The sequence below is a fragment of the Tachyglossus aculeatus genome, chromosome 25 (genome assembly GCF_015852505.1).
Source record: "Tachyglossus aculeatus isolate mTacAcu1 chromosome 25, mTacAcu1.pri, whole genome shotgun sequence".
In the NCBI taxonomy this organism is placed as follows: Eukaryota; Metazoa; Chordata; class Mammalia; order Monotremata; family Tachyglossidae; genus Tachyglossus; species Tachyglossus aculeatus.
This window is the reverse complement of record NC_052090.1, coordinates 20,421,321-20,447,379: the sequence shown is the minus strand read 5'-3', so window position 1 is coordinate 20,447,379 and position 26,059 is coordinate 20,421,321. Positions and strand designations below refer to the sequence as shown.

The following is a 26,059-nucleotide window of genomic DNA, read 5'->3' as shown; positions in this document are numbered from 1 at the left end:
AGCAGGAGGGGAAGAGGACCTGCAGGAGGGGGAGAAGGACTTTCGGGAGGAGGAGGACTGGCAGGAGGGGAGGAGGACTTGCAGGAGAGGAGGAGGACTTGCAAGGGGAAGAGGACCTACAGGAAGGGAGGAGGAGGATTAGCAGGAGAGGAGGAGGACTTGCAGGGGGAAGAGGACCTACAGGAGGGGAGGAGGAGAAGTAGCCGGAGAGGAGGAGGACTTGCAGGGGGAAGAGGACCTACGGGAGGGGAGGAGGAGGATTAGCAGGAGAGGAGGAGGACTTGCAGGGGGAAGAGGACCTGCAGGAGGGGACGAGGGCTTTCAGGAGGAGGAGGACCAGCAGGACCGGCAGGAGGGGAGGAGGACTTGCAGGGGGAAGAGGATCAGCAGGAGGGGAGGAGGACTTTCAGGAGGAGGAGGAGGACCGGCAGGAAGGGAGGAGGACTTCCAGGAGGAGGAGGATCACAGGAGCGGAGGAGGACTTGCAGGGGGAGGAGTGCCTGCAGGAGGAAGAGGAGAAGGACTGGCAAGAGGGGAGGAGGAGGATCAGCAGGAGGTGAAGAGGACTTGCAGGGAGAAGAGGACCTTCAGGAGGGGAGGAGGGGGACCAGCGGGACCGTCAGGAGGAGAGGAGGACTTGCAGGTGAAGGAGGATCAGCAGGAGGGAAGGAGGGCTTTCAGGAGGAGGAGGACCGGCAGGGGGGAGGAGGATCACAGGAGGGGAGGAGGACTTGCAGGGGGAGGAGGATCAGCAGGAGGTGAAGAGGACTCGCAGGGGGAAGGGGACCTGCAGGAGGGGAGGAGGGCTTTCAGGAGGAGGAGGACCAGCGGGACCGGCAGGAGGAGAGGAGGTCTTGCAGGGGAAGGAGGATCAGCAGGAGGGAAGGAGGACTTTCAGGAGGAGGAGGACCGGCAGGAGTGGAGGAGGATCACAGGAGGGGAGGAGGACTTGCAGGGGGAGGAGGATCAGCAGGAGGTGAAGAGGACTTGCAGGGGGAAGAGGACCTGCAGGAGGGGAGGAGGATCGGCAGGAGGGGAGGAGGCTGGTGTGGCCAGTCCTGCCCGTGCTCAACCTGAGCCCCGGGTCTGCAGGGTCCGCGGCGGCAGGCTGAGCTCGGGGCTCGGCCCCTGCCCCGGGCCCCCCGGTCCCCTCTCCCCCCGCCCCATGTCCCTGGAGGCGGCGGATCCGGGGTCGGGCGAGCACCCGGGCGGCGTCCTGTCCGGGAAACTCCTCAACGAGCAGCCGGACGAGTCCCCGCTGGTGAAGCCCGCCGTGGCCGACCTCCGCCGCCGGGCCGCCGCCGCCGCCGGCCCCGGGACCCTCACCGACGCCTTCCTCCTCCGCTTCCTGCGCGCCCGGGACTTCCACACCGACCAAGCTTGGAAGGTAACCCCCACCCCCCCAGCCCCCCGTCACAACCACCGGACTAATAGTAATCACGGTATTTATCAAGGGCTTACCATGTGCCAAGCAGTGTCCTAAGCGCCGGAGCAGATACAAGCTAATCAGACTGTCCCACGTGGAGCTCACAGTCTTCATACTACTGCTACTGATATGTGTTAAGCGCTTACTATGGGCCAAACACTGTTCTAAGCGCTGAGGGGGGAGGGGGGGATCAGGGTGATCAGGTTGCCCCACGTGGGGCTCACAGTCTTCATCCCCATTGTACACATGAGGGAACTGAGGCACGGAGAAGTGAAGTGGTTTGCCCAAGGTCACACAGCAGCACATACTACTACTACTGATATGTGCTAAGCGCTTACTATGGGCCAAACACTGTTCTAATCGCTGGGGGGGGGGGGATTCCGGGTGATCGGGTTGTTCCACGCGGGGCTCACAGTCTTCATCCCCATTGTACACATGAGGGAACTGAGGCACAGAAAAGTGAAGTGGTTTGCCCAAGGTCACACAGCAGCACATACTTCTGCTACTACTGATATGTGTTAAGCGCTTACTATGTGGCAAACACTGTTCTAAGGGCTGGGGGGATACAAGGTGATCAGGTTGTCCCACGTGGGGCTCACAATCTTCATCTCCATTGTACACATGAGGGAACTGAGGCACAGAAAAGTGAAGTGGTTTGCCCAAGGTCACACAGCAGCACATACTACTACTACTGATATGTGTTAAGCGCTTACTATGGGCCAAACAATGTTCTAATCGCTGGGGGGGGGGGGGGATCAGGGTGATCAGGTTGCCCTACGTGGGGCTCACAGTCTTCATTCCCATTGTACAGATGAGGGAACTGAGGCACGGAGAAGTGAAGTGGTTTGCCCAAGGACACACAGCAGCACATACTACTACTACTACTGACATGTGTTAAGCGCTTACTATGTGCCAAACACTGTTCTAATCGCTGGGGGGGGGGGGAATTCAAGGTGATCAAGTTGGCCCACGTGGGGCTCACAGTCTTCATCCCCATTGTACAGATGGGGGAACTGAAGCACAGAAAAGTGAAGTGGTTTGCCCAAGGTCACACAGCAGCACATTCTACTACTACTGATATGTGTTAAGCGCTTACTATGGGCCAAACACTGTTCTAAGTGCTGAGGGGGGGGGGGGAATTCAAGGTGATCAAGTTGTCCCACGTGGGGCTCACAGTCTTCATCCCCATTGTACACATGAGGGAACTGAGGCACGGAGAAGTGAAGTGGTTTGCCCAAGGTCACACAGCAGCACATACTACTACTACTGATATGTGTTAAGCGCTTACTATGCGCCAAACACTGTTCTAAGCGCTGGGGGGATACAAGGTGATCAGGTTGTCCCACGTGAGGCTCACAGTCTTCATCCCCATTGTACAGATGAGGGAACTGAGGCACAGAGAAGTGAAGTGGTTTGCCCAAGATCGCACATCAGACGAGTGGTGGAGCAAGGATTAGAATCGACATACTCTGGCTCCCAAACCTGGGCTCTTTCCACTAATCCACGCTGCTTCTCTAATCCCAGCTGCACCACTTGTCTGCTACCGTGTGACCTCAGGCAAGTCGCTTCACTTCTGTGGACCTCAGTTCCCTCGTCTGTAAAATGGGGATTAGGGCTGTGAGCCCCGTGTGGGACAGGGATTGGGTCCGATCTGATTAGTTTGTGCCCACCCCAGCGTTTAATGCAGTGCCTGGCACATAGGGCTTAACAAATACAATAGAAGGGGCGGGGAGGAGAGGGGCTGCTATCCTGGGGTGCAGTTTGTGCCCACCCCAGCGTTTAATCCAGTGCCTGGCACATAGGGTTTAACAAATACAATAGAAGGGGCGGGGAGGAGGGGGGCTGCTATCCTGGGGCGCAGTTCTGCATGGCTCTGCCTCGACTGGGCCAGAACTTCCCTGCCCACCCCCAAGCGCAGGCCCCATGGGGGTAGTTCTTCCTATGGGGGTCCTGGGGCGAGCCTGGGGCCCTCAGCCAGGGAATTGCAGCCTAATTGCAGAAAGGAATCGGAGGGTTCTCCCTGCAATGCCCAAAAACTTCGTCCGTGGACTCCTAAGTGCTCTTAGGCAGAGCGGACTTCCAGCAGACAGGGATGCAAAGCCAAAGGAAGAAAATCATCCCGCTCCCTGGGGCAGCAGGGGCTTTGGTCAAGGAAAGTGGCATTGTTGTTATTAGCCTCAGAGTGCGTCTCACCACACTTTTCTCCCCTTTTAAGACGGTCACTTGAGAGTTGTCAGTTCTAAATAGACCATGGGCCTGGGAGTAAGAAGGATCTTGGTTCTGATCCCGGCTTCACCACTTGTAAGCTGTGTGACTTTGGGCAAGTCACTTCTCTATGTCTCAGTTACCTCAACTGTAAAATGGGGATTTAGACTGTGAGCCCCACATGGGACAACCCGATTTACTTGCATCCACCCCAGCGCGTAGTAGAGTACCTCATACATAGTAAGCAATTAACAAATGCCATTATTATTATTATTTCATGCACAGATCCCATCATGTACCTTGGTCATTGGTCGAGCTTTAGGGTGGACTGTCTGCTTTCCAGCTGGTGTGACCCCTCTCCAGTCCTGACATGGCACCCTCTGCTTCGACCCCTGCTTCTGAGTTTTTGAGGCTCAAGAGGTGCCTTGTTCACTGAGACCTGGGAAGGGAATGAAAAGGCTCTGGAGTAATGGTTTCTGGGAGGGCAGGGGCACAGGGGAACCACCCAGTTACATGCTCTAGGTTGGGGTGGGCTTCCGCAACGTGGTGCCTAGGTGAGTCCGGCAGCACGTGACGTCACATGTGTCTGGGTGTCTGGTGTCCGTGAGGACCGTCGGTGGCCCCCCTATCAATAAAGCATATTTACTGAGTGCTTACTGTGTGCAGTTCCCTGTACTAAACGCCTTACACCACCTCTCCCGTTTCAAGCGGCTCCCTTTAAGGCCACATCTTGATTTCTCACTCCTCACATCCTTCTCATCCACCTCCAGACTGTGAGCTTGTTATGGGCCTGGAATGCTTTATGGTGCTATGTTGTACTCTCCCAAGTGCTTAGTACAGTGCTTTGCACACGATAAGCAGTCAATACATTCGATTGACTGACTGACCTGTCATCATTGGCTCAAGATAGGGGGAGAAAGACCCTTCAGTCCTGCCTCCCTGATTCAACCTTCTTTTTTCCGCTGGCTCGCTCTCCCTTCCATGTTGTCTATGTGCTTGAATCTGTGACCTTTGGACATTTGATATTCACCCCACCCCTAGCACTTATAAACATATCTTTAAATTATATATCATAAAGTACTTTTTCCTATAAATGTCTGCCTCCCCCTCCACACTGTAAGCTCGTTATGGACAGGGAACCTGTTTGCTAATTCTGCTGTATTGTACTCTCCCAAGAACTTAGTACAGTGCTCTGCACATAGTAAGTGTTCAGTAAATACCATTGATTGATTTGAGCAGAAGGATCACCTGAAACTCCATATCTAGGGTGGCCTCATGGAGTCAGTACTTTTCACATCAGAACACAAGCCAGGAAAAGCAGACAAGGGGTCTAATCCTTGTTCCCCAGAAAGGTGACCCAGCGATGCAGCCTAAATTGCTCCACATGTGCATCCTGAACAACTGTAAAAGAACTGCAACTTACGGGCTCTGAAAGCCCTCAGAATTATATAACTTCATTTGCTTTCGAAGAGAGGGCGAGTCTTCTAAGCAACCTAATGTTGCAGTTGATACTGTGTTTTTGATGCTAGGGATAAGTCCTTTCTAAAAGTTTTGGCCTTATATACCTAAAAAAAAGCATCAATAATAAGAAAATAATACTTTTCTGGTCAATCATTTGTCCCCTTCCCTGGACTCTCTCAACTGTGCCATTAGTACGGGCAACTGGAAGTAATGACTGAACTCCAGACAGTGAAAAGGTTTTTTTCCCTTTGTATTAAATGCACACTAGGTACCAGGCACTATACTAATCACAGTGCTAATCAGATTGGACGTAGTCCCTGTCCCACATGGGGCTCACGTTCTTAATCCCCATTTGCAAATGAGGTAACTGAGGCCAAGAGAAGTAAAATGACTTGCCCCGGGTCACACAGCAGACAAGTGGCAGAGTCAGGATTAGAACCCAGATCCTTCTGACTCCCAAGTCTGTGCTCTATCCATTAGGCCATGCTGCTTCCCCACAAGTTATCCGCCTCCCAGCTCCAGTCAGAACCCTGCCTTCATGAAATGAGGCATTGTCTTTCCTATCTATAATAACCCCTACGTTCTCTCCCACAACCTGTCTTCTCAAACACTGTAGTGAAACATTTTATTTTCTGTTTTTCATTTAAGTCAGTTCTAAGGCTATTCCTCAGCTCATTCATTCAGTCGTATTTATTGAGCATTTACTGTGTGCAAATCACTGTAATAAGCACTTGGGAGAGTATAATATCACAATAAACAGACACATTCCCTGCCTGGATTTTCTTTGTGAAATTGGTATGTTAGTCCAAAGGAATTGCTCCTAGGAAATTTGGAGGTGGGAGGGGGCTGGAAACAGATCCCCATAATAAATGATCATTCTGGAAATGATCAGTTAATTTGAAGCAAGTGGCTGCACATCGACTGGAGATGGCTTAGTCTCCATGATGGGTCCTGAGGAAGGAGGAAACAAACTAGTCACTTTTCTGGCTCTCTGTCACTCTGACTTCCTCTCTCCCTCCTACCCTCCAGTCAATGATATTTCTTGAATACTTACTATGTACAGGGTACTGTACTGAATGCTTGGGAGCATTCAATACAGTAGAGTTGGTAGCCACAATCCCTCTCCACAAGGAGCTTACAGTCTAGAGGGGAGTCAGACATTAAAACAAATTATACTTCCCTCTTCCCCATCCCTGCTCTCATCATTACTACTTTCTAATATCTCTCAAGCCCTACTATTTTCAGTCTGTGCTCTCAGGGCATTCAGAAATTTGCTTCCATTTACCTCCTGTATTATATCTATGTGCTACTAGATGTCTGAAGTAAATAAAGCCAAATTTTTGTAGGTGTTCTTCACCAGATGCTCTACTTGACCCTTTGGGTCATTTTTGCTATTCTTCCAAGTATCATTTATGAAACTCAAAGTTCTGAATTATATTACATTAATTCCTCCCCAATATTATTTGTCACTTTTTGATTCAGGAGAGTGATTGTCTGTGAATGGACAGATCAGTCATTCAATCAGTGGTATTTATTGAGTGCCCTATAGTGTGCAAAGCACTTCAGAAAGTGCAGTGATAATAGATCCCTGCCCACAGGGAGCTTGAAATCTCATCGGGGAGACAGACATTGAAATACATTACACCTAGGGGAAATGACAGAATATAAGGACATTTGTTGTGGGGTAAGTATCAAAGTGCTTAAGGGGCAAAGACCCAAGTGCATAGGTGTTCTACCTGTTCTCCCTCATACTTAGATTGCAAGCCATATGTGGGACAGGGTCTGTATCCAGCCTGATTATTTTCTATCTATCCCAGTGCTTAGACTCGTGTTTGTGACATGGTGCTTAACAAATACCATAATTATTATCAGTGACACAGAAGGGAGGAAAAATAGCTTGGGGAAATGAGAGGTTAGTCAGAAATCTTATAGGAGATGTAATTGTAGGAGGGCTTTTAAGATGGGGAGAGTGGTGGTCAGATATGAAAGGGGAAGCAGCATGGCTCAATGGAAAGAGCCTGGGCTTTGGAGTCAGAGGTCATGGGTTCAAATCCCGGCTCCTCCAACTGTCAGCTGTGTGACTTTGGGCAAGTCACTTAACTTCTCTGGGCCTCAGTTACCTCATCTGAAAAATGGGGGTTAAGACTGTGAGTCCCAAGTGGGACAGGGACACTGTCCAACCTGATTAGCCTCTAGCGTGGCATATGAATAGAGTCAGAAAGTCATGGATTCTAATCCTGGATCCACCACTTGTCTGCTATGTGACCTTGGTCAAGTCACTTTACTTCTCTATACCTCAGTCAGTTATCTCATCTGTAAAATGGGGATTGACTCTCTGAGCCACTTAACAAACACCACAATTATTATTATTATTATTTATCTACCCCAGCACTATGTACAGTGCCTGGCACGTAGTAAGAACTTAACAAATATCAAAAAAGTTCTTTACATCCTTGCCATTTACTGTTATTTTACTCTAGTAAATACTGTAAAGTTGCAAATACATGAAGTTCTCTAGGATACAAAGCAATAAAGCTGAAGCGCTTAGTACAGTGCTCTGCACACAGTAAGCACTCAATAAATACGATTGAATGAATGAATGAAAAGCAGAGACTGAGAAGGGCAGCAGCTTCCACTGACACCTAGAAAAACATTTCCTCCTATAACTCATCTTCTCATGCCACCTTGTGGATGGTGTTATTCCAGAACAGGTCTTGCTGTTGGAGGGATGTTTTCTAATACTTCCACTGGGGCATAGCCAAACCGGGTGATAAGAACAAATGTTACAGAAAAATTGGGTGTAATAAGACTGGTTAAAAGTATTTGGATGTTTGGGATTCTTGAATTCAGGATTGCGAAGTTTCAATTCCCTTTGCTGCTGGTTAGGCTTGGTGGGTGGGGGAGAAAGAGAATGGATACAACTTGACAACTGCCCAGAAATGGGCATGACAGATTTTGAAATGTTGGACCATGGGTGGAGATTTGAGGAGGAGTCATGCCCTGTGTGGCTACAGACAGCGTTTCAATTTTTTGGGTCACTTTATTCAGTTGTATCTGAATACCTCTACGAAGGCAAACTCACCAGGCTGGGCATATATTTTCCATTGGAAAAAAAAATGTCGAATGTAGGTGTTGGTGATTTGAATATGTGCAAGGCCATCTAAGCCTCGATACTAACTCATAGACATGGAGGGTCCAAAAACACCTTTCTTTCCTCCCAGACCAATGTCTTCACATGCTCGTTGTCTGATGGCTCCTTCCCCATGGTTTTCAAATGGGCCTACATCTCCTCTATTCCAAAAAAACTTTCCTTTGACCCTACTGTCCCATTCAGCTATAAGCCCATCTGCTCCATCTTCCTCCAACCACTCCTGTCCTAACTCCTAAGCAGACTGATTTCACCCATTCCCTTCACTTCTCATCTATCTTAACCCTCTACAATCCAGCTTTTGGCCCCTTCACTCCACTGAGACCACCCTCTCCAAGTTTATCAAATAGCTCTTTCTCACCAAATCTAATTGTACCGTTTTTAGCCTCCTCAGCCTCTCGGCTGCCTCTGACCCTGTGAAACACCCCCTTCTCCTGGAAAAAAAAAACCCCAGAAAACTATCTCACCTTGGATTCTTTGGCACTGTCCTCTTCCTGGTGGTTCTTCTGCAAACTCCATCTGGCTGTGCCCAGTCTCTTTCTCCAGCTCTTCCTCTGCTTCTCATTCCCTAATTATGGTTGCCACTTATGGCTCAATTCTGGGTCCCCTTTTATTCTCTGTCTACCCTCATTCCCTTAATGGCTGATCCATGCCTATGGCTTCAATTACCATCTCTATACAGATGATTCCTACCACTCCCTCAACAGTCCCAATTTGCCTTTCTCCCTCATCTTGCATAATAATTGTGGTATTTATTAAGAACTCCTCCTGCCTCCAGGACATTTCTACATAGATTCATTCATTCATTCAGTCGTATTTATTGAGTGCTTACTGTGTGCAGAGCACTGTACTAAGCGCTTGGGAAGTCCAAGTTGGCAACATGTAGAGACGGTCCCTACCCAACAGCGGGCTCACAGTCTAAAGGGGTAGACAGACAACAGAACAAAACATATTAACAAAATAAAATAAATAGAATAAATATGTACAAATAAAATAAATAAATAGAGTAATAAATCCGTACAAACATATATACATATATACAGGTGCTGTGGGGAGGGGAAGGAGGTAAGGCAGGGGGGATGGGGAAGGGAAGGAGGGGGAGAGGAAGGAGGGGGCTCAGTCTGGGAAGGCCTCCTGGAGGAGGTGAGCTCTCAGTAGGGCTTTGAAGGGAGGAAGAGAGCTAGCTTGGTAGCGGAGGGAGGGCATTCCAGGCCATGGGGATGACGTGGGCCGGGGGTGACGGCGGAGCCCGGACTCTTTCCACTGAACCACGCTGTCCTACCCACACCCCTGACTCAACACGTTGGCTTAGTGAGAAGCACCCTAGCTTAATGGAAAGAGCCTGGGTGCTTGGGAGTCAGAAGTTGTGGGTTCTAATCCCAACTCTGCCACTTATCAGCTGTGTGACTTTGGGTAAGCTACTTAACTTCTCTGTGCCTGTTACCTCATCTGTAAAATGGGGATTAAGACTGTGAGCCCCATATGGGACAACCTCATTACCTTGTATATACCCCAGCACTTAGAACAGTGCTTGGCACATAGTAAGCGCTTAACAAATACCATCATTAATATGATGATTATTATTTCCCCCTACAAATCCCCTTCTCCACCTAGCTTTCCCATTGCAGTCAGTAACATCATCCTCCTTGCCTCTCAAGCTTGTAACCTCGATATTACCCTTGACTCTTTTGACCTCCCTGCCATGTTCAGTCTGTCACCAAATCCCGTCAGTTCTTCCTCTGCATCTGTTCTGTGCAGTGTGTTGTTCTAGGCATTTACGAATTATTCAAAAGAAGTGTATATCATGCCTCCTGCCCATCATTTGCATATAGCCTAATTGGACATACAGCTCACATGTGATATGCATAGAATTAGTTCAGGGTATTTGGGCAAGGATTTAAAAAAATAGCAAGCCCAAATGACTGAATTCATGAGAATGACTTGGGAGTGCTAGGGTGATTGGGGTAGAAGAGAATTTTCAGGCAGGAAATGGATCATGGAGATGGTGACTTTTTAGAAGGGCTTAAGGACTTCTAATCTCAAAGCTCCTTGTGGGCAGGGATCGTGTTGACCTCCTCTATTGCACTGTACTCTCTGAAGCGCTTAGTACACTGCTCAGCACATAGTAGACACTCAGTAAATACCACTGATTGATTAATAGGGAAGGGATGAAGGTTAGTAAAGCTGTCAGGGGTAGGAAGAAATGTAGGAGGTAGGAGAGTTGAGGGTGGGAGGTCCTGAAATTAATTTGAGGGAAGCAGAGAGCTCAAGCTGGGGCGAAGTGGGAAAAGAGGGGAGCTTGGTGTGAGCGAGTCAGCTAATGGACAGTTTGGAAACTTTGGGCAGGAGCTATTGCTTCTGAGGAGGGAAGTCCTGTGATCTGTCACATTTTAGGAAGATGACTTGTGAAGCTCTATTGATTTAAGTGGGGAGAGGCTGAAGAGCAGTAGGGAAGGTGCTATAATAAATTCAGCCAGGAAGTGTTTAGATTAAAAGACCTCAGAGCTTAGAACAGTGCTTCACACATTGTTCAGTACTTAACAAATACTGTAGTAATAATAATAATAATGAAAATATAAACAATAGAACAGAAGGGATAGTTCTGACATTGAGGAAGAAGCAGAAAGACTTAGAGACAGATTGAATGTGAGGAATATGTGAAAGAGCTGCAATAAAGATATCAAAGTTTCCAGTTTGTGGGAGGTATGGAGTAAGGCTGCGGTGACAGTGATAAGAAAATTAAGAAAAGGAGAGGGATTAAGAGAGTTAGAAAATGAAAAGTTCAGATGAAGCCATCAAGTATAAGATAATAGATCATTCAGATAGAAAGACAAAAGGAGATAGATATTGTAGGGCAAATGAGTCAGAGCCAGAGACGTGGATTTGTGAGTCACCTGCATAGATGTAGTTAAAACCATGCATGCCCATGAGCTCTCTGAGAAAGAGTGGGTAAAAGCAAGAGCCTAGAGGGGCCAGAACAGAAAGAAGGGAGAGAAAGAAGAAAGAAGGGCGAGGGAGAGGAGTCAGCAAAGGAACCTGAAAAGGAGCAAATACTAAATAATAATAATAATGATGGTATTTGTTAAGCGCTTCCTATGTGCCAAGCACTGTTCTAAGCGCTGGGGTAGATACAAGTTAATCAGGTTGTCCCTTGTGGGGCTCACATTCTTAGTCCCCATTTTGCAGATGAGGTAACTGAGGCGCAGAGAAGTTAAGTGACTTGCCCAAAGTCACACAGCTGACAAGTAACGGAACCGGAATCAGAACCCACAACCTCTGACTCCCAACCCCATGGTCTTTCCAGTAAATCACGCTGCTTCTCTAAAAGGCTGCAGTGTCTGTGAAACCAAGGTCAAAGTGCATTTCAAGGAAAAGCAGGTGGTCAGTGATGTTGAAAGTAACAGATTAGAGTGAAATAAGGAAGGTGAATTCCAGTCAGGGGGTCTGGAAGAGATGGAAGAGAAGATGGGGAGACAGCAGATTACCCAGAGCCCATTTGAGGGCCTTCGATTGGAATGAGGGGAGAAGGAAATAGCATTTTACCTGTTTGTGGGAGGGGGGTGTCAAGGGGTGACATTTTTGGCTGCGTGCCTCCCCATTAATAATAATAATAATAATAAATAATAATAATAACATTTATTAAGTGTTTACTGTGTGCAAAGCACTGTTCTAAGCGCTGGGGAGATTACAAGGTGATCAGGTTGTCCCACGGGGGGCTCACAGTCTTAATCGCCATTTTACAGATGAGGTAACTGAGGCACAGAGAAGTGAAGTGACTTGCCCAAAGTCACACAGCTGACAGTTGGCGGAGCCGGGATTTGAACCCGTGAACTCTGACTCCAGAACCCGGGCTCTTTCCACTGAGCCACGCTGCTTCTCCCATTGTTAGTTGCCAGTGTGCAGCCCTGTGTTGTCAAGGTGCTGCATTAGAATAACAGGATGTAGTCCCTTGGAGGATCTGAGAGTCCTTGAATTTGCCAGGACTGGAGTTCCAGGGAAACCCAACTGAAATTTAAATGACCAATCTCCGGCCCGATTTGCATTTTTAAACATGACTACAATCAGGTCTCACAAGCAGTCATCCACTCTGGCAGTGAAAATCGAGATTGATTGAGGGGACCATACCAGGGACGAAGACGGCAATTTGGAAATATGAAATATAGAGGAAAAACCAAAGGGCCAGGAGCCTCCCCCTCCTCCCCCTTCACTGACAGGGGGACTGATAACTTGCCCACCAGTCCACATGGTATTTTATTTGACATCATAGGGGTGACATTCTTTGAAACAAACCCTTACTCCTTTCAGTTAATATGCGCTTTAGCTTCTTTTAAAACTCTACTATTGTTTAGCTTTTCCCTATGGGAGTATCAAGAATACTTGAGGAAATAGGATAATCTGCTATATTGTAAGCTCCTTGAGATCAGAGATCATGTCTGCTCTATTGTACTAGTTTAGTACAGTGCTTTGCACACAGCATTCAATGAATAACATTATCGAATGATTGAACCACCCCTGATTGGGTCTTTCAGGAAGGTCTTCCTAGTCAATCAATCAGTGGTATTTGTGGACCACCTTTGTGTGCAAAGCCCTGTACAAGGTTCTTTGGAAAGTGCACGATAATTCCTAGACATTCATTCATTTATTCAGTCGTATTTATTGACCGCTTACTGTGTGCAGAACACTGTACTAAGCACTTGGGAAGTACAGGTTGGCAACATATAGAGACAGTCCCTACCCAAAAACGGGCTCACAGACTAGCAGGGGGAGGTGATCCCTGCCCTCAAGAAGCCATCAGTCTTAGGGAGGGTAAGGGGGAATCAGACACTTAAATTACAGGTAGGAGGAAGTAATAAAACTAGGAGGAAATTATCTTGCTAAAAGTTCCCTACATGAAAAGTCTGTCTTCGCTATGGTTTGTTTTGAGTAATGACTCCTCCTTAACCAACTAGAAGTAACAGTTTGGTCTTTGAAAATTCATTTTGAAACAACAGCAGCATTTTTGTCTTTTTTAAACTGGTGTTTAAGCGCTTACTATGCGTCAAGCACTGTTCTTGGCACATAGTACAGATTCATCAGGTGGAACACAGTCCTTGTCCCAAGTGGGGTTCACAGTCTAATTGGATGGGAGAACAGATTGGCAGGTAAACAGGCCGGAAAAGTAACTGCTGGGGAACTTTGTGGTGAAAGGATCTCAGTTTGAATTTTGAATTACTCTCCATAGATTTCTTGAATCCTTGAGTTACTACCTTGTTTTTTAAAATTATCCATAAGCACTTTCATATCACCCATCACATATTTTCCTTAGCGGGTCTCTGTGAGAAGTGAAACAGGGAGAGGCAGGTATTTCCATCTCCCTTTGGTGCCTGTAGGTGCAGTTGAGGATTTGACAGAGAAGTTGTGACTTGTCCTAGGCCACACAACAGGCTAGTGGCAGAGCTGTGACTAGAACCCAGGTCTCCTAATCCACTTTCTGCTGGGCCCTGCTGCTGCCTCAAGTTGTGTCAAAGATGAGATGCATCAGTTTTGTTCTAGCACCCATTTGTTCTATTAGATCAGGGGAATTGCTGTTGCTATCATATAGAACCATCATTAATATTAGTATCCAGCGCTTAGAACAGTGCTTGACACATAGTAAGCGCTTAACAAATACCATCATTAATTAATAGAAAAATTAAAAGCTCTCTTACTGGTTGCGAGTATAATCATAAGCGGGAAGTGTGTCTGTGTGTGTGTATGTGTGTGCATGCATATTGCTCTGTAGATGGAGGATTTATTGATGCTTTTCAGAATCTCGATTTAGGTCACTCTGAAAGATGTCACACAGAGGCTAAGAAGAGCAAATACTGTGTGGGTTTGTGGGTGCTCTCCCCAAGGTCAGGATACCAATAGATGGACCTAAACAGGTATTCATTCATTCAGTCGTATATATTGAGCACTTACTATGTGCAGAGCACCATACTAAGCACTTGGAAAGTACAATTTGGCAACAGAGACAACCCCTACCCAACAATGGGCTCACAGTCTTGAACAGGCCTTGCATAGAGCAAACCCATCTGCATGCCAAGGATCTGATTTTCCCTTGCCAACAGTGCTGCAGAAACATGCAGAGAAGCAGTCTGCCCTAGTGGATAGAACACAGGACTAGGAATCCAGAGATTTGAGTTCTAATTCTGGCTCTGCCAATTACCTGATAGCCCTCAACAAATAGCACACTCATTATTATTGTTACTATTCATCAGCCACAGTCAAACGTGTGGGTAGGATTTCCTCCTCAGGAGCTTTAGCAATGAAAGGCAGATGTAACACACATACACACAACACACACGTGTGCACGCCAAATAAAAAACAGGGTGGCAGCTTTAGAAATGGGAAATGTTGTAGTGCCAAAGGCCGGCGTCTCTGCCTCCCATTTACCCCAAAGCTCATTTTCTTTTCAGCTAATGCAAAACTATCACAAATGGAGAGCCGAATGCCCGGAAATCAGTGCAGACCTCCGACCAGCAACCATTCTTGGCCTGCTTCGGGCTGGTTACCATGGAGTCCTGAGGTCCAGAGACCAGACCGGCAGTAGAGTTCTCATTTACAGAATTGGTACGTGGCGATCCGTGCGCGTGGCCTGTCAGGGGCCTTGGGATAGGGAGGGCACCAAGGAGCCCATCCTCCAGGCCTCGCACTGAAACAGTCTTTCTACTCGGAACTACTCCAGAGGAGCTAGGCTGCAAGCTTCTTTTTTTATGGTAGTTGTTAAGCACTCACTGTGTGCCAGGCTTTGTAAGCACTGGGCTAGGTACAAGCTAATCAAGTCAGACACAGTCCTTCTACCTTATAGGGGTCACTGTCTTAATCCCCGTTTTACAGATAAGGTACATGAGGCACAAAGAAGTTAAGTGACTTGCCCAAGGTTACACAACAGACAAATGGTGGAGTCAGGATTAGAACCCAGGTTCTTCTGACTCCCAGACACATGCTCTATCCACTAGGCCACACTGCTTCTTGTGGGCTTGGACTGTCACTACCAACTCTATTGTTTTGTACTCTCTGAAGGGCTTAATACAGTGCCCGTCACAGAGTAAGCGCTCAGTAAATACTATTGATAGATTTAGCTCTTCCATGGGCCCCACTAGTAATTGATGAAGTCCTAGAGAATAAGGGGAGGAGGAAAGAAAGGAGTAAGGAATGGGAGGCGACAAGGAGACAGTTAAAAGGGTGAAGTAGAAGAGGTTGAAACAAGTGTGGAAGGAAACAAGGGGTAGGCCACAGTTGGAGAGGAGAAATGAAGGTATAAGGAATAAGGATCTGGGGCTAATGGGGAAGATCTCACCCCTGAGGAAGAGAAAGAGAAAGGATCCCCTTCTCTAGAGGATTATAATAGTTGTGGCATTTACGTGCTTACTATGTGCCAAGCGCTTTAGTAAGTGCTGGAGTTTATTATTATTATCAAATGCAGTCAAGTCATTTCCGATTCATAATGACTGTATGGATGTATTTTCCCCAGAACGTCCTACCTTCTGTCATAATCTGTAACCTTGCTAACGGCTCTTCTGTTGTCATTGATATGGTTTTTATCCATCTAGCTGCTGGTCTGCCTCTTTTACGTTTTCTCTGGACTTTAATCAGGTCAGACACAGTCCCTGTTCCACTTGGGACTCACAGTCTGAGGGGATGGGTGAACAGGTATTTCTTCTCCATTTTACAGATGGGGAAACTGAGGCCCAGAGAAGTTAAGCAACTTTCCCAAAGTCACACAGCAGGCAAGTGGTGGAGCTGGGTTTAGAACCCAGGTCCTCTGACTCAGCAGCCTGCACTCTTTCCACTAGGCCACACTGCTTCTTGGTCTGCCCACTTTGAACTGTCCCAAGAGGAGGCAGGATTATCATGCTCTGTCTCCAGCATCCTGCCTCCTCTTCCCACCTCTCTCCGCCTCTTTTTCCTGCCTCTTTTGCCCCACTTTCTGTGCCCTGGGGCAGGGAGATGGTACCCAGTCTTTTTTCATTTTAGAGCATGGGTCCCTGCAGATTAAAAACTAGAATTAGGAGGATAAACATTTATTATTTTTGAGGACAGAGGGAGAAAGAATTATTGAGGGAGCAGGTTAGGGGCCAGGGGGATGAAGACAAAGAACAGTTTAGGGAAAAATGTCCTGCCCTATTTTAATGCCTCTAGACTGTAAACCCGTTGTGGGCAGGGATTGTCTCTGTTGCGGAATTGTAGTTTACAAGTGCTTAGTACAGTGCTCTGCCACACAGTAAGCGCTCAATAAGTACAATTGAATGAATGAGTGAATGAATGAATTGCCACTGGATTTTGGGCTTGAAACCTATAGCTCCTTTTATATTCCTTTAGGAATCCTTTATATTCCTGTTTACCGAAGGAATTGAGGCTCAGCCTTTCTTTGCTTGCAGCATCCCCTGGTAGTCTAGTGGAAAATAGGCTCTGCCACCTCAGTGATGCCGCAAACCTTACCTCCAACGTGCAGTCCAGCTTCTAAACATTAACTACTTAATATTGGCCTTTATTGGGCGATCGCTGTGAGAATTACAGGAAAAAAACACCAAGTTATTGGCAGCTTCTTCCTGAGAGATTTTGAACATGCTCTCCCAATTTATTTTGGGGATTGGAATTCAACCAGCCCAGTCGAGGGCATAAAATTCCAGGGGCCTGAGGGGTGTGGATGAAAGCACTTCTGGGCACATCAACAGAAGTTGGTGCAAATGGTTTGGAGTGCTTTGGGGAGAGAAGAAAGAAGCTTTCACCCACAGTTTAGAGGGGAGGGAATTAAGTTGTCTGGCTTCATCAAGTTTCAGATCAAAGCGAGCTAGTCATTTCATCATCTGGAAAGTGAGGATGCGTGTCTTCACTGGTCCACTGGTGTGATGTGGTCAATGGAAAAAAAAGTCATGACTGGGGTAATAAAAGTAGCTCTTGCAGCTTTCTTTTGATGCAGCATTCAGCTTCTTTAGCTGACGATAGAGTTTGATAGTCCTGCCTCCAAGCAGTTTGTTTTCTTTTATTGGTCTTCATAAAAAATTGTATTTATTAAGTGCTTACTTTGCATCAAACACTGTCCTAAGCTGGGTAGGTACATGTTAAATAGGTTGGACACAGTTTCTGTCCCGCAGGGGACTTACAGACAAAGTAGGAGGGAGAACAGGAATAGAATTCACATTTTACATTTGAGGAAACTGAGGCACAGAGAAGTTAAGTGACTTACCAAGTCACACAGCAAGCAATTGGAAGATCCAAGATTAAAACCCAGGTCTTCTGACTTCCAGGCTCTTGCTCTTTCCACTGGGCCGCTTTTTCTAGGCTTTCATTCTTGAGTATTTTGAGATATCGTGGGGTCTTGCTGCTTTCTAAGGTATCCTGGATTGGTTAGTTGGCCTGATTGTATCTTGGTCTTCCATGACTCAGCCACTGGGATTGGCCAGATGGGCTTTGTGTTTATTCACCAGGGCAATCCTGGGGACCAAATAGAGCCAAGCTCCACCCCTCTTGACTGGTCTCAGTGCCAGGGGTAGAGGTGGTAAAGAGCTAATCCTTAATCCTGCCGGCACCCGACTTCAACCGAGCCACAGGGGCCCTACTGTGCAGTCAGGCAACTATTTCAGAAATGTCTTAATGGCAGTGCCCTCCCTTTGACCCCATGCACAATTTTTAACATCCAGCAAAATTTCCAACCCTCCTTCCCATCTGTTTCACAATCACCAGTGCGGCCTGGCCTAGTAGAAAGAACACAAGACTAGTAGTCAAGAGACCCGGATTCTTTCCTCAGCTCTGGCACTTACCTGCTTCTGACCTTGGGCAAGTCACTTAACTTCTCTGAGCCTCAGTTTCCTCATCAGTAAAATGGGGATTAAATACCTCTTCTCATTCATTCATTCATTCATTCATTCAATTGTATTTATTGAGCGCTTACTGTGTGCAAAGCACTGTACTAACTACTTGGGAAAGTACAATACAACAATAAACAGGGGCGTTCCCTGCCCACAATGGCCTCACAGTCTAGAGGGGGGGAGACAGACATCTATACAAATAAATAAAATTACAGATATGTACATAAGTGCTTTGGGGCTAGGAGGGGGGAACCCCAGACCCGGGGGCAGTAGTTGGGGGGCAGGGGAAGTCACCAGGTGGGGGTGGGGACTCTGGGGAGTCAAACCCGTAGCCTCGGGCTTGTGGACCTGCTACCCTCCAAGCCCCCGAAGGAAAAAGCCCATCATTTCTTCTGGGAACTGACAGCTTGTGGGTTTCCCAGCACATGGTGGGAAGGAGCTTCCCTAGATCTCATCCACAGCATGGTCCTGGGAGTCAGAAGGTTGTGGGTTCTAATCCTGGCTCTGCCATCCCTCCCCCATAGATGGGGAGCCCCTATGGAACAGGAACTGTGTCTCATCTGAATTTGCTGTATCTTCCTCAATGATTAGTACAGAGCTGAGAACATAATAAGCACTTAACAAATACCACAATTATTATTACTGCATGGAATCCAATTTCTTTTAGGGCAGCCATACGAGTTAGGCTGGTCCCCAGGTTTGGGCCAAGGGGCCACAATCCCTTCCCCTGTTCTAATGACTGGCAGCTCATCTTCTATGTCCTGGGATACCTCAGATCGGAAACACAGGGACATTCCATTTTCCTGGAGTATATTTTCTCTGGAAACCCCCATTCTGTGGAAAGAAAAAGGCATGATTTTGGAATGGGCTTGTTTCCTCCCTAGGGAGATGATTGGGCTATGTTGGGCAGCTCTCTCGGGCTCACATCTCTGCCCACATTTTTAATTCTACTTTCCTCTTTCGCCCTTCCTGGAGTGCGACAAGTACTCCATCGAGTTGTCGCTGCAGAGGGTTAGGGCAGACAAGGTAGCACATCTCATTCATTCAATCGTATTTATTGAGCGCTTACTGTGTGCAGAGCACTGTACTAAGCGCTTGGGAAGTACAAGTCGGCAACATATAGATCTAGTTTTCAGAGTTGCATAATATCCTTGATTAGGTTAAATAAGGGATAGGCCAAATTTCTAAAGGTGTCCTTTTTACAAATAAAATACACTTGAACATCCAAAAAAAAATGAATGCAACAACTTTAGAAACAATGTTTGGTTCAAAACTCATTCCTCTCTGCACTTTAGGAAATATATTACATGACGGAAATGTCCTGACCTATAAAGTAAAAGTTTGCCCCAACTCAGTTGTCACTTCTGATAAATTCAGGGAACTCCCAGATGGGAGAACTGGCAGCATGGAGAAAAGTGAACCAGACTAATGCTCCGCCTCACGTTCTTTTCTCAGCCCAGTGGGATCCCAAGGAATTCTCTGCCTATGATGTGTTCCGGGTGAGTCTGATCACCTCCGAGCTCATCGTGAAGGAAGTGGAGACGCAGCGGAATGGAATCAAGGCTATCTTTGATCTCGAAGGGTGGCAGTTCGCACACGCCTTCCAGATCAGCCCCACAGTGGCCAAAAAGATCGCTGCCGTGCTCACGGTAAGTTGAATCCTTGCTTCTGCCGCCTTTCAAAACAGAACACAAATACCAGTTTAAGGAGCCAAATGTAAATGTAACGGAGTTTCCGTAGTTCTTTTGGAAGGCACTTAACTGGGCAGAAGAGATTGGTGTTCTCAGGGGAGAAGATTCCCAATTCTTTCACCATGTCCTCGCCAAATTGGGTAAGGGAAACACTTCTTATAGAAGAGCTGGAGGTAATCAATCAGTGGTATTTATTGTCTTACTGTGAAGACTGAGAGTCAGGGAGACTGTAAGCTTGAGGGCAGGGGTCATGCCTACCAATCTATTGTACTGTACTCCCCCAAATGCTAAGTACAATGCTCTGCACATGGTAAGCGCTCCAATAGCAGGAAGCAGCCTGGCCTAGTGGGTAGAACACAGGCCTGGGAGTCAGAAGGTCATAATAATAATAATAATAATAATAATAATGGCATTTATTAAGTGCTTACTATGTGCGAAGCACTGTTCTAAGCGCTAGGAAGATTACAAGGTGATCAGGTTGTCCCACAGGGGCCTCACAGTCTTAATCCCTATTTTCCAGATGAGGTAACTGAGGCCCAGAGAAGTGAAGTGACTTGCCCAAAGTCACACAGCTGACAATTGGCGGAGCCGGGATATGAACCCATGACCTCTGACTCCAGAGCCCGCGCTCTTTCCCCTGAGCCACGCTGCTTCTCTAAGGTCATGGCTTCTAATCCTGGCTCGGCCTGTTGCGTGGCCTTGGGCAAGTCACTTCACTTCTCTGTGCCTCAGTTTCCTCATCTGTAAAACAGTGATTAAGACTGTGAGCCCCACATGGGACAGGGACTATGTCCAACCCGATTTGTTTGAGTCCATCCCGGTGCTTAGTACAGAGTCTGGCACAGAGTAAGCGCTTAATAAATACCATTATCATTATTATTATTAATAATAATAACTACAATGGATTGATTGGAAAGAACCTGGGAACCATCTGGAATTAATTGCCCAGGTGGTGTGTCCGTGCGGGTTTGACTTACTTGAATGTGGATGCTCTTTTTCTCCCTCCTGGGGCCGAGCATCCTAGACCGGAGACGTCCGTGGCAATGGGGGGCTGGGCAGCCCCTCGCTGGCGTGGCTGTGAGGGCCACAACAACAGTGGCACCAGCCAGCCCATTGGCCACCAGCAGTAGTGGTGTGGCCCTGGGCTCGGTGTGAAGTCTCCAAGGGGAGACTGTGAGCCCACTGTTGGGTAGGGACTGTCTCTATATGTTGCCAGTTTGTACTTCCCAAGCACTTAGTACAGTGCTCTGCGCACAGTAAGCGCTCAATAAATACGATTGATGATGATGATGGGGGGAGTGGGGAGAGGGTGGAGAGAAGTGGCCTGTTGCTCCTACCCCCCTTTATTCCCCCCAACTGGCAGGGGTCGCCTCCATCTGGGCCCCGGGGTCGCTGAGGGGCTGATTTCACTCATCCTCTTGGGGTTGCAGGATCATAGAACCAGAGAAGCTCTTGCCACCACCGTGGCTTTAAATCTCTTGCTCCCTTCCCTTGACCCTCTCCCACCCATGATGCTGGGTCTTATTGGAATGACCACCACCCACTCCTGTAAAAGTTGATGTTTACTTTCACCTGTCATCAGGTGGAAGAGTGCTTAATAACTCCCCCCTATTTCCCAGAGGACATACAATGAGCAGAACATTAGTTTCTAAGTGAAGGCGTCTTTCGAAAATGACATCCGTCCTCAGACACCGGTTTAAGCGTCCTAAAATTATGACTCTGATGGCCATCTTCTTTATAACACAGGGGCACAAATGGATTTTAATTTTTTTTTTATCTTTTGACAGGATTCTTTTCCCCTAAAAGTCCGGGGCATTCACTTGATAAATGAGCCTTCCTTCTTCCATTCTGTTTTTATGATGATAAGGCCTTTTCTGACAGAAAAAATAAAGCAGCGGGTGAGTGGAGTGCGTACACTTTCAAATCACTCTTCCTCTGGGGTTGTCCAGCCCCACTGTGTAGCCGCCTGGCCTACTCCTCCAACTTCAGGAAGGGCCAAGTTGGGACCCTCCAGAGGGGTGAGACCCTACCCAATTTGGCCTAGTGGATAGAGGATGGTCCTGGGAGCTAGAAGGACCTTGGGGCTAATCCCTGCTCTGCCATTTGTCTGCTGAATGACCTTGGACAATTCATTTACCTTCTCTGGGCCTCAGTTACCTAATCTGTAAAATAAAATGGGGATTTAAACTAGGAGCCCCATGTGGGACAGAGACAGTGTCTAACCTGATTAGCCTGTATCTACCCTGGCACTTAGAACTAAACCTGGCAGATACTAAGTGCTTAAAAAATACCATAATAATAAAAAAGGCAGGTGTTGCCTCCAGGAAGTCAATTACATTAGTCCCATGGGGAACACATTCCTGATTTAAAGAAGTTTTCCAAGAAGAAATTCTGTACAGTGTCCTCAGTCCCAGAGCCACGTTTATGCTGTTTCATCTTATTCTGTTTCTGATGAAGATGGAGAAGCAGTAGGGATTTGATGAGCATTTTTATGTTCTAAAGGGTTCTCACACTACCTGTCCTGTGAGGAGGGGGACAGGGGTCGGAGGTAGGCCTGGATAATAACAATGGTATTTGTTAAGCGCTTACTATGTGCCAAGCACTGTTCTAAGCACAGATCCTGAGTCCTCTGTTGCCCGGACCCTTGTCCTTTCCACAATACCCCATTGCCTCTCACCGACCATCCTCTTTTGGGTCAAGAAACTTCATAGATTTGAAGCACTTACTACAGTGTATTGCCCAAGGCAGTTCCTTGATAGACAATGATGTTTGAAACATTTATGGTTTAAGATTAACCAAAGACCTGAGAGTCCACTGGAAATTAATTCCATCTCTAAAAGTAGTATTCAGACTACAATTTTGAAAACTCTTTTTTTTATGGTATCTGTTAAGTGACTACTATGTGGCAGGCACTGTACCAAGCACTGGGGTAGATACAGGCTAATCAGGTTGGATCCTGTCCTTGTCCCACATGAGGCTCACAGTCCTAATTCCTATTTTACAGATGAGGCAACTGAGGAACAGAGGAATTAATTGACTTGCCCAAGGTCACACAGCAGAGAAGTGGCAGAGCCAGAATTAGAACCCAGAATTAGAATTAGACAAGTGCACCAACTAAAAATAGAAAGGCAGTAGCAGGAGAAGGAGCATGGCCTAATGGAAAGAGCCCTGCCCTGGGAATCAATCAATTAATTCTGTTTATTGACCACTTTCTGTATGCAGAACACTGTACAAAGCACAGAGGACCAGAGTTCTAATCCTGGCTCCAACAGTTCCCTGTTGTGTGACCTTGGGAAAGTCACTCACCTTCTCTGTTCCTCAAATTCCTCAACTATGAAACCGGAATTCAGCACCTGTCCTCACCCCTCTTCAGATGTGAGCCCCGTTTGGGACAGGGACTGTGTCTGACAGGATTATCATATCTGCTCCAGCACTTAGTACAGTCCTTGGCATGAAGTAATAATAATAATGGTATTTAAGCACTTACTATGTGCGAAGCACTGTTCCAAGTGCTGGGGTAGATACAAGGTAATCAGGTTGTCCCACGTGGGGCTCACAGTCTGAATCCCCATTTTACACATGAGATAACTGAGGCACAGAGAAGTGAAGTGGTTTGCCCAAGGTCACACAGCAGACAAGAGGCGGAGCCAGGATCATAACCCATGTCCTCTGACTCCCAAGCCCGTGCTGTGTCCATTAAGCCATGCTGCTTCTCTAGTAAGTGCTTAACACAAACCACAGTTGTGATTATTAGTGTTATTATTCATGTGGCTAGAAGATCTCAGTTTTGGGCTCCTCTTACCTCAGAGTCCACAGGCGCAGCCACAGTGACCTTCACAACTTCACCTCCTCCAGGAGGCCTTCCCAGACTGAGCCCCCTTTTTCCTCTCCTCCTCCCCATCCCCCCCACCCTACCTCCTTCCCCTCCCCACAGCACCTGTATATATGTTTATACAGATTTGTTACTCTATTTATTTTACTTGTACATATTTACTATTCTATTTATCATGTTAATGATGTGCATCTAGCTTTATTTCTATTAATTTTGATGACTTGACACCTGTCCACATGTTTTGTTTTGTTGTCTTTTTCCCCCTTCTAGACTGTGAGCCCGTTGTTGGGTAGGGACTGTCTCTATATGTTGCCGACTTGTACTTCCCAAGTGCTTAGTACAGTGCTCTGCACACAGTAAGTGCTCAATAAGTACGGTTGAATGAATGAATGAATGAACTCCAACAACCATCATGAGCCTTCCCGAGACGCTAATGATGGTGGGAATAATTTTGGTACATTTTGTGTATTGTGAAACGACAGACAGTTCTCCATCTTAATTGTTTCAGATTCACCTGCACGGGAGCAATTATGAACAAACCCTAACTCAGCACTTCCCAGATATTCTCCCCGTGGAGTATGGCGGCGAGGATTTCTCCATGGAAGACCTCTGTAAGGAATGGACAGACTTCATAATGAAGTCAGAAGATTATCTCCACAGCATTTCTCAGAAGGTCGAGTGAGAAGATGACTTGGAACATTCATTCATTCAATCATATCTGTTGAGCGCTTACTGTGTGCAGAGCACTGTATTGAGTGCTTGAATCTGGGAAGTGCTAGGATTATGTCTCAGGGTGGGGCTTGCTAATTGTGAACCCTGGCGATGAATGGTAATCTGTCTAATGTGAAATTGCTTCCAGTAAGACCAATCCTGGGTAAGGACCATCTCCATATGTCGCCAACTTGTACTTCCCAAGCGCTTAGTACAGTGCTCTGCACACAGTAAGCGCTCGATAAATATGATTGAATGAATGAATGAACGGGAAAGTGCTGGTGTGTGGCGGTGGATGGAGGTGATCCTTGCCTTCTTGTGTTTTCTTGTTCCTTGGAGATGGCCGCTCTGGATTCCCACCTAGGCCCCTGGGAAGGGACGGTATCCGGCCTCCCCTGAGCACAGGGAAGAGGACCCTATCTCCACAGCTCATTCAGATTCCCTCAGATTACCCTGTGGATGCAGGACACTGAACTGGGAGCGACAGAGGGCATCCAGAAGATACACCACACACATCCTCCTCCATCCACCTCAGACCGAGTCTCGTCCCTTCTTTCTGGGCCTACCCCTTCTCAAGGGGGGCCCTCTGCTCCATCCCAGCAGGGTGTTTCTCTTTCTTTCCCCAGCCTTCACCCTGCCGCCTCCTCACATGTAGGCCATGTATCCCTGCCTGGCTGCTCCAGCTGGCTATTACTAGCCAGAGGAAGGGTTGCAATAGTGGGAGGGGAGAATTAGTCTCAGAAGGATGAGAGCATGTGGTGTAATTGGAGAGAGAGAGAAAGAAATAAAGAGAAGGAAGGAAGGGAGAGAGAAAGAAAAAAGTACAAATTAACCACTAGCCTAGGTGTGCATGACCAGGGTAGTCCCGGCGGCCTATATGGGAAATTTCTGGAGTGAGGTGCCTTTATAAGCAGCAACCAGGCTACCATTGAGCTCAATACCAGGTAAAAACAGCATTGCCTAGTGGATAGAGCGTGAGTTTGGGAATCAGAAGGACTGCCACGTCGGCTCTGTGACCTCAGGCGGATCACTTTATTTCTCTGTGCCTCAGTTACCTCATCTGTAATATGGGGATTAAGACTGTGAGCCCTATGTGGGACATGGACGCTGTCCAACCTGATTAGCTTGGATATACCCCAGTGCTTAATACAGTGTCTGGCACACAGTAAGCACTTAACAAATGCCATTTTAAAAAAAGCACCCCCCCCCCAACCCCGACCCCATGGTTGAGTTGGGTAGGGACCGTCTCTATATGTTGCCAACTTGTACTTCCCAAGCGCTGAGTACAGTGCTCTGCACACAGTAAGCGCTCAATAAATACAATTGAATGAATGAACCAGCAGTCAGCAAGAAGAGAAGCAGCGTGGCCTAGTGGATAAAGCACGGGCCTGGGTCAGAAGGACCTGTGTTCCAATCCTGGCTCTGCCACTTGTGTGCTGTGTGACCTTGGGCTAGTGACTTAACTTCTCCGTGTCTCAGTTCCCTCATCTGTAAAATGGGAATTAAGAATGTGAGCCGTGTGTGGGATGGGGACTATGTCCAACACGATTGTCTTGCATCTACCCCAGAGCCTAGAACAGTGCCTGACACATAGGAAGCGCTTAACAGTTATTATAATATTGATTCCACCGATAGCACGATTCGGGCTGTGTGCCACTGGGTATTTCCTTGGGCCTCCAGGGAAGCAAGAGAAAAGAGAAATCCATCTTGGAGAAATGGAATTTCAGCCAGTTTGCACAGAAGGCACCCTTG

General features: G+C 47.2%; 1 protein-coding gene across 1 annotated transcript; it reads left to right on the top strand.

Moving 5' to 3' along the window:
• The first annotated feature begins 1,009 nt into the window (after positions 1–1,009).
• Positions 1,010–25,329, top strand: TTPA (alpha tocopherol transfer protein). Its single transcript, XM_038766769.1, has 5 exons — positions 1,010–1,387; positions 14,678–14,831; positions 19,529–19,722; positions 21,552–21,662; positions 24,105–25,329. Exons 1-5 carry the CDS (start codon positions 1,166–1,168, stop codon positions 24,276–24,278), a joined length of 855 nt encoding a protein of 284 aa, XP_038622697.1. The 5' UTR covers positions 1,010–1,165; the 3' UTR covers positions 24,279–25,329.
• Positions 25,330–26,059: the final 730 nt, after the last annotated feature.

Bases quoted from the DNA above. Each gene is read 5' to 3' on its own strand.
- TTPA (XM_038766769.1), top strand. From the start codon at position 1,166: ATGTCCCTGGAGGCGGCGGATCCGGGGTCGGGCGAGCACCCGGGCGGC. The intron at 14,832-19,528 runs GTACGTGGCGAT...TTCTTTTCTCAG, and splicing joins AGTTCTCATTTACAGAATTG to CCCAGTGGGATCCCAAGGAA. The intron at 19,723-21,551 runs GTAAGTTGAATC...ATCTTTTGACAG, and splicing joins AGATCGCTGCCGTGCTCACG to GATTCTTTTCCCCTAAAAGT.